Genomic DNA, 8,543 nt, shown 5'->3' with positions numbered 1-8,543 from the left:
TTTTCTTTTTTCTTTTTATGTGATGAGAAAGAAATTATTTTACCTCTCATCACAGCTTTCCCTGCTTCCCATAGAACAGAAGCTGATGTTTCGGGAGTGTCATTATAGTCTAAATATGAAGTCCACTCTTTTTTAAAATATTTAATAAAGTCTTCATCTTTAAGTAGTGATGTATTAAATCTCCAGTTTTTACTTGGCGTAGTATTATTCTTGTGCATTAGTTTTAAAGATACAGGAGCATGATCGCTGACAGCTATAGGGTGAATCTCAGTGTCTGAAATGTCACTCAGCAGTGAGCTGCTGACCAAAAAATAATCCAGATGAGAGTAGGAGTGATGGACATGTGAGAAAAAAGTATATTCCTTACTGGTGGGGTGAAGGGAGCGCCATGCATCGCAAAGACCAAAGTCGCTCATATACTGTTTGATTATATTTGTGGACTGCCAATTACGCTGAGTTCCCGCTGTATTGAGCCTATCCATGTCTTCATTTAGTCCAAGGTTGAGGTCGCCTCCAAGAACAAGTGTGCCATCTAAGTGTTCAGAGAGTGCACTGAAAAAACCGTGAAAGAATGAGGGATCATCAACATTTGGACCATATACACTTGCAATACATAGCTTTTTATCAAGTATAGATAGTTTAATGATTAAGAATCTGCCCTCTGGATCTATAACTGTATCGAGTACTGTGAAATTAATATTTTTATGTATTAAAATTGCTACTCCCCTTTGTCTAGAATTATAACAAGCTGAGAACATATTAGGAAACTCAGGTGTTTTAAGTTCGTTCGAACCTCTAAGAGGTCTGTGGGTCTCTTGTAAAAGGACAACATCTGCCTGTAGTTTTTTGAGTTGGTTAAATATTTTTAACCTCTTTTCTCTGGAGCCAGCTCCATTTATATTCCATGTAATGAACCTCAGTGTACCCATAGATGTTTGTGTATAGGGATGTATGCTGTGTGCGTCGCTTAGACAGGTGGAGAGAATACGTCACTTGTTCATAAATAAAAAGAAGGAGAGAGAGAAAAAATGTGTGGCGAGATGCTCCCTGAGTCTGACTATGTGTTTGCATAGTTACTAATATGAGTAGGCTTGGCTTAAGTGTGTGTATCCTAAACGACTGTGTGCGCTGTCTGACTGAAGTAAATGTGCTGCCGTTGAGCGCATGGTGTGTATGTGTCGAAATAAAGGGTGTTGTTTGTGGATGAGTGTCGAAGCAGGTGATCGAGGCAGTGAAAGGAATAAAGAAAGAAACCAAGGACAGGGGTGAGCAGCATAAAAGCAAGAGGGGGAAAAGAGAGAGAGAAAAAAAACGAGAAGAAAAAAACAAAAAACAAAACGTAAACATTCCAATTAAATCACTGACGGAGAGTGACGGTGTTAATTCTGCTATGAAATCACACTTTAAGATGCGATTTGATACTAGTAAGTTAAACAGATGTTAATGCAAGTTAGTGTGAGTGGATAGGGAAATGGTGTAGCTGATTCTTATCTGGTGTGAGGTTAATACAGCCACGGAGTGATGTTGGGGTCGCGGTGGAGCTGTCCGTCCACGTACAGCCGGTCCACAGCGATGACAGCGCGGGAGCCCTTCTGGATGAAGCCGCGTCGGATTGGGAAGAGGACCCTGCGTCGTTCCAAGATCTCTTTGGGGAACTGGTCGTTCACGCTGAAGTCCGTTCCTTTTAATTCCCTGCCGCGGCTTTTCACCTGTTGTTTTTGTTTGAAGTGGCCGAATTTGGCCACGATAGGACGTGGTCTCCCGGCCGTAGCCCGAATGGGGCCGAGGCGATGTACCCGATCGAAGACGATGTTCTTCACAGTGTCCTCCGGCAGCTTCAGGTGGATTTTGATGAAGCTTTTTACCGTGGTCTCCGCGTCCTCTCCAGCGGCTTCTGGAATACCAGAAAATACCAGATTATCACGCATGCTACGAGCTTGTAGATCAATAACTGTTTCTTTTATTTTTTTATTTTCTCTATTGAGCTGGGTAACATTTTCTGTGAGACATTTCACCGACTCCCTTAGCGTGGCATTTTCAGCAGCAAGCGTTTCCACCTGCTGCTGGCTGTACTCCAGGGATTCTCGCAAGCATTTAAATTCTCGGTGAAGAATCTCCACCAAGGACAGCCTTGCGTCGAAACTGGACAATCGCTTGTCGATTGACTCCAGTATGTCGGCAATATCTTTGCCGGCTGGCGATGTTGAGCCGGGGGAATCTGCCGGGCGTTGTCTTTTCGACGACGGCGTCTCAGCTTTGGCCGGGGAAGCTGCACACTGGGCCTTCTTCATCACGAGATCCTGAAAGCACTGATCAATATAATCTTGGAGAGTCTCTAAACTCTCCCCGTTGTTCTCCAGGGTGTTGGAGATTATTTAGACAAATATTGTTAGTTATAAGACAATTGATAAGTGTATTTGGTAATAGGGGGAGACCGGGGATAGTTGTAACGTGGGTCAGTTGTAACACTTCCAATTTCTCCAATCAAGGCTAAGTTTCAAATGATGTGACTCATCCTGTGCATGCCCAATTCAGTTCTGCTATCACATGTGAAAAATCAGCACATTTTGTCAAACACAGACAATTTAACATGAAAAAAAGTAAGTTTTTCTACTTTATTTCAATTTCTAATAGCATTATCTGCTTTGCAGTTAAACTCATCAAACTTAAATTATGTTATTTGTATGTCTATGGGGATATATTCTGTGTAAGTCTTTAGTGCTAATGTTTTAGCCGTTGGCTGTAATGTTAGCTAGTTCATGGCTATAGGAGTCTGGGTCAGTTGTAACAGCAACAGTCTGGGTTAGTTGTAACAATAATGCAGATGTTACAACTTACCACACTTTTACTTTAACTTATATTAAACAAGTTGGGGCAACGACATCAGCAGAGAGAGGTTCACTGGTCGCTTTTGTATATGCGGTTAATGCCATTGGCAACACAATTCCTCCACTGTTTGTGTTCCCACACATACATTATGCAGACCACTGTGTCAGAGATGGACCAGTAGGAAGTACTGGTAGTGGAAATAAATCAGGATGGGTGCAAGAAACAGATTTCCTCATCTTTCTGAAGCACTTTGCAAACCACACCAAGGTAAGCCATGATAAAAAGTAATGGAATTGCGATGCTGGTGAACAACTACATTTTTTCAGCTTCATTGTTATGTTCAAAATTGGTGCAAGAGTTGTCGGTTATAATGCCCACTGAGCCAATGAGGCCAAACTCAAGGAAGACCAACCAAAATTAATGAAATATTCAGTTGCAGAAAATTCCATAATTTGTCTTTTTTGGGGGGTTGGAATATGTTCAAAAGCTGGATTTCTGCATTCTGTCACACACACACATAATTACATAAATGGCTCTAAGTGCATTCATGTGTTGAATAAACAAAGATTACATGTTAATGTTTTGTTAGTACCCTTATTTCATTGTGTTACATTTCACCCCAGGATATGTTACAACTAACCCAGACTAGGGGGTTAATTGTAACATTTCACTCTTCGTGTTTGAGACCATACCATGCAATGAGTAATTGTGCTGCAGAGAAAATAGCTGCACTATTTAATAGCAGAGACATGTAAATACTTTGCATTACATTTTGAATCCACTACCTTAAAAGAGCTCCAATTTACAGACAGAAATGTCAAAAATGTTACAACTATCCCCGGTCTCCCCTACTGAAGCTTAAATGAATTTGTTCAAATCTAAACTACCATTTGCTTTAATTTTCCGCCAACAATCTCCGGCGTCTGACGTCAGTTACAACATGAGTCGCTTACCTTGTCCGTCACTTGTCCTTTTTTCAGACTAAAATCAAATTAACAAACTAAAATCAAAGCATTCTTTGATTTTAGTCTGTTAGCCCACAAGCTGAGTTTTTATCAGAGTCCTGCATGAGTCAGTGTTATTTCACTGACACCATCACAGTTTTACACACCTGTTCTGTATGACTTTGTCTCAGGTTTGCAGTGATATCCAGCACTCTGAGCTGATGGCAGATCTGGTCAGTCCACAGTAGCTTCAACCACTAAATTATCTCTAACACATCACCAAACCAAAGTCTTCCTGCTAAGAGTACATCAAAGGTGAAAAGCGAGCCTAGAATGTCATCATTTCTGCTCTCCTCTTTCTTCTTCTTCTACTTCTGGACCGCACACATCTGTCGCTGCCCTACTCAGGTCGATCTAATGAAAATCAGCCAGAAATAATAATCAGAAATCCAAATGTAGAATTTGTAGAACAAATGACTGACCAGTGATTAGTGTTTTACAGTGATTACGACAGAAAGCCTGTTTCTGCCACTGCTGCCAAGCATTTGCTCTTTTCAGCTTGTTCAATTGTGGAGGTTTTTACATTCTTTACCTTACAATATAAAGCACCTTGAGGCAACTGTTGTTTTTTGGCACTATATATAAATATAAATGAATTGAACTGGTAGCAACTTTATGAATGAGAAAATGAAAACAAGTGTCAGTCAGCTGGTTCATGTCCAGCAGGTGGGGAGGAATCAGTGAGTCTGTTACTCCAGTTACTTACTCAGAGGTAAAGTTAAAGAAAACGAGTTTCCTTCATCTCACTAAACCTGCCCACTAAACATGACCCTGAATGAACCCATATGTAAAGGACTGTAGGTTTTAAGCAGGCTCAGGTAATGGCAACACAATAGATGAGGAAAGTGGGGGAACTCTGACGACATCTAGTGGACATCTTGAAGATGACGGGTCTGAACAGAGCGCAATGCAGGTCTGTGGAGAAGATTGCAGCACACTGTGAAATATGAACTATGAATAATATCTACATCTGTAATGATGTAATCAAAATAGGCTCCATGTAGTTCAAGTTCTGTTACTGTACTTATGAAGCAAACTGCACACACAGAGTTGGCAAACATTGAGTTTACTTGCATTTAGGCAAAATGATATAAACACTTATCATGAGCCAATATAGCACATTTAACTGCTTTTATTTAGCAGGGATTACACAATACACAAAATTAGTCACAAACATTTTTAATCAAATCTTGCAACATGTTGCTAAGAAGAACCAGGACAACCAGGTCAAAGCCATACTGAAGTATAACCTTCATTAACATAAATCACAAAGAAAACATATTTAAATAAAAATTGTATACTTGTCTTGAACTTTTTTAAATCTTTAGTCCTGTGTATTAAAACTTATTTATTGGCTGATAAAAAGGAATCACATCATGGTTGTTACAAGGAACAAGTGATGAAAAACTCATTTTCATGTTTGTTTTCTTCTATACTGAAGAAGAAATACAAGTTTCTGTGGTAAATATTAAAAGAGCATCCATGTTCAATAAATATTTGTGTCACCTTTAAAGACCAATAAAAAAATATCAAACTTAGAGAAACATAAAGTCAGGGCTGGAACAAACAACATAGAGTGCCCTTCACTGCTGTGGACAGGAAATGTACCGTGACTTGGAGCATGAGGTCATTTTCTACCTCGGGTGCTGCAGTGATTTGGTTTGTCACTCAGGTGGATCCTTAGATGAAAATTCAGTCCTGATTTCCAACTGAATCTTTCCCCACAGGAGCTACAAATATATGGTTTCTCACCTGTGTGGATCCTTCTGTGACTTTTCATAGTCGACAAGTCTCTAAACTCTTTCCTACAGACGTTGCAAGAATACGCTTTCTCACCGGTGTGGATTCTCAAATGAGTTTCTAGTCCTGATTTCTTACCAAATCTTTTCCCACAGGTGCTACAGAAATACGGCTTCTCGCCTGTGTGGATTCTCACGTGAGTTTCCAATCCTGATTTCCAAATGAATCTTTTCCCACAGGTGCTACAAGAATGTGGCTTCTCACTTGTGTGAACTCTCATGTGTCTCGTCAGGTTGGATTTACACTGAAAAGTTTTTCCACAAGTGTCACAGCTTACAGATTTTTTACTTGTATCAGTTTCACTCCGAGACTTATCTGTTCGGTTTTTGTGACGTCTCCTTTTCTTCAGCTCCGCATTTCTAGTTGATCCCGAGTCCACATGCTGGTTTTCTTCCTGTTCCTCAAGCTCTGGTTCAGGAAAGTTAAGAGCAAGGAGCTGGTCATCGTTTGGTTCTGATTCACTGAGGTCACTTTCCTCAAAACTAGAAGTCACCATAAAACTATTGATCTCCTGCTTCAGTACAATCTCCTCCAGCTCCTGACTGGTGCAGAGTTCCTCCTGTTCCTCTTTAATCTGTGGAGGATCTGGGTCCTCCTGGTCCAGACTTGAGTTCCTCTCCTGCTGATTGGCGACAAACTCCTCCTCCTTACAGGCAGTTTGCTGGTGGAGGTCTAAACGAACAATAAAAAAAATGTAATTATAGAAAAACACTTCTGAGAAGATAAAGTTTTAGTTAAAGTCTGTAATGAGGGCATGTTGCTCACATTTGCAGGTGAAATTAAAAGTGTGTAAAAATGAAGTTATTTGTGCACTCTGATGCAAATGAGAACTTGAGTTCTGACATTTTTCAGCAACATTAAGAGTAAAAAAAACCTTTCAAACAAAAAAGAACTCACTTATTACTGACTGACTGATGATCTATTTTGGAGTTGATCTCGAAACTGATCTACATCTTGATATTTTTCAAAATAATCTTCACTATTGGGGGTGGCTGTAGCTCAGGCGGTAGAGCAGATCATCTACTGATCGGTTCGATTCCCGGCTTCACCTAGTCTGCATTTCAAATATCCTTGGGCAAGATACTAACTCCAAGTTGCCTCAAGTTGCTCTTTGATCTGTGGAATGTGTGTCTGAATGTTGGTAGAAAGCACTAAGAAAAATGTGCTTGTGTGAATGGGAGTGAGTGGGTGAATGCACAAGTTTTGTAAAGCGCTTTGAGTGCTCAAGATTGAGTAGAAAAGCGCTATATAAGAACCAGTCCATTTAAAACTCCCTGTCATGTTTTCACGAATACACATTAAATAGATCTGACTGATACAAACTGTAGGTTTAATATTAATGTTAACACTTCAGAAAAGCGATTACAGTTTTACCGCTGGTCTGTAAATCTTTCTCAGGTTTCCAGATGTTATGCAGCTGTCTGAGCCGCTCTTCCCCGCTCCAGACGACGATGCCTTCATCCTCGTGTTTCACTACAAGCTGTTCTCCCTCTTGACTGATGCAGAGTTCCTCCTGTTCCTCTTTGATCTGTGGGGGATCTGTGTCCTCCTGGTCCAGATTGAAGTTCCTCTCCTGCTTCCAGACCTGCTGGCCAGCCAGATCTTCCTCCTCCTTACACTTCATGTTGATGTGGGACTTGAGGAACAAAGTAAAAAGAAAAAGATTAGACAGGTAAAGGTGCAGCCTCAGTCAGCAGGGCTGTACACTGTGAGCATGTTGCTCACATATGTGAGAGAGGTTTGTACAAATGTTTCAGAAGCACCATGTGACTCCCTCTCTTTGTTGGAAAGTCTTATTAATTCACTTTATAACTATTACTTTGAAGATAAATTTCTACCATCACAAAAATATTATGACCTCTTTAAAAACAAACAACGGCAACTACATGACTTAAATTCCATGTTTAGATGAAGGTAATGGTCAATGCCTTTTGACAGGGGAAAAACCTCCACACAGAAGAATCTTACTTGGCTGAATCATAAATTATTCACCATGATTAAAACTGCAGATGAGCAATAATCTGCATTTTATTTTAGCCAAAGAGGAATGTTTCTGTTTGTCTGTGATCTGACTTTTTCTGCTGGGTCCAAATTTCATTTTATCCTGTGTAAGTTTGTTTCTCTTCCTGTTAACTAGCAAAGTCAAAATCACCTTGATTCATTTAACTTTAATTCAATTATAAATGTAATCATTTTATTGAACAATTAATTTCATTTCAATGAAAAACAATTACTTAAAAGAAAGAGATTAAGTTGGAGAGAGACATGTGGCCATCTTTTAGTGAGTTAGACCCTGATTAAGGGCTATTTTTAAAAGTAAAGCCCATCTCTCAAAGTCCCTGCCGGCCTGCCTCCACCTCGGGAAGTCTGTGGGTGCAGACGGAGGTGAGGAGCACCACAGGCGGCAGAGAACTGTCTGTAGCCCCGGAGTGAGGCGTCGTGAACCGAAGCAGACAGCGAACTGTGGCACAGTGCAGAAAACCGAAGCTTTCCCTCCCTGTTTGGTTTTGATGTGTCTCATGAAAGTCTATTGTTAAAAGTTTACCTTTAAAAAAAACGGACGCACTTGTTTGATTAGCTGCTCTCTGATTTTAGCCTGTTAGCTTACAGACTGAGCTCAGATCGTTCCTGTGTTAGTTCATTGAGAACATCACAGTTTTACATACCTGCTGCGTGACTTCATCTCGGGTCTCCGGCTGATATACAGCAGTCTGAGCCAGTGGCGGATCTCATCATCCTGGACGACTGTTTTTAATGTTTTTAACCACGGAGATTTCTTCTGCATCATCAGTCTCTCATTGTTAAACTCTCCCAGAAACTGAAGACAGTTGTGCCATTTCCGCGCTTCTTCTTCTTCTATTGAGTAGACGGCAGACTACACATGTCCAAGGGTAATACTGTCCTCCTCAG

The 8,543-nt window shown here is 40.5% G+C and overlaps 1 protein-coding gene across 1 annotated transcript; it reads right to left on the bottom strand.

Moving 5' to 3' along the window:
• Positions 1–4,913: 4,913 nt before the first annotated feature.
• Positions 4,914–7,263, bottom strand: LOC147307714 (uncharacterized). The gene is made up of 2 exons (XM_086273157.1): positions 7,008–7,263; positions 4,914–6,305 (listed from the first exon to the last, which is right to left on the bottom strand). Exons 1-2 carry the CDS (start codon positions 7,255–7,257, stop codon positions 5,461–5,463), a joined length of 1,095 nt encoding a protein of 364 aa, XP_086129283.1. The 5' UTR covers positions 7,258–7,263; the 3' UTR covers positions 4,914–5,460.
• Positions 7,264–8,543: the final 1,280 nt, after the last annotated feature.

Source organism: Aulonocara sp. 'chitande type north' Nkhata Bay, linkage group LG18 (assembly GCF_057382095.1).
Source record: "Aulonocara sp. 'chitande type north' Nkhata Bay isolate Kocher_YH1m ecotype deep benthic linkage group LG18, A_spYH_male_GT1.1, whole genome shotgun sequence".
Classification (NCBI taxonomy): domain Eukaryota; kingdom Metazoa; phylum Chordata; class Actinopteri; order Cichliformes; family Cichlidae; genus Aulonocara; species Aulonocara sp. 'chitande type north' Nkhata Bay.
The sequence above is the reverse complement of the archived record's forward strand: the minus strand, read 5'-3'. Positions and strand labels throughout refer to the sequence as shown.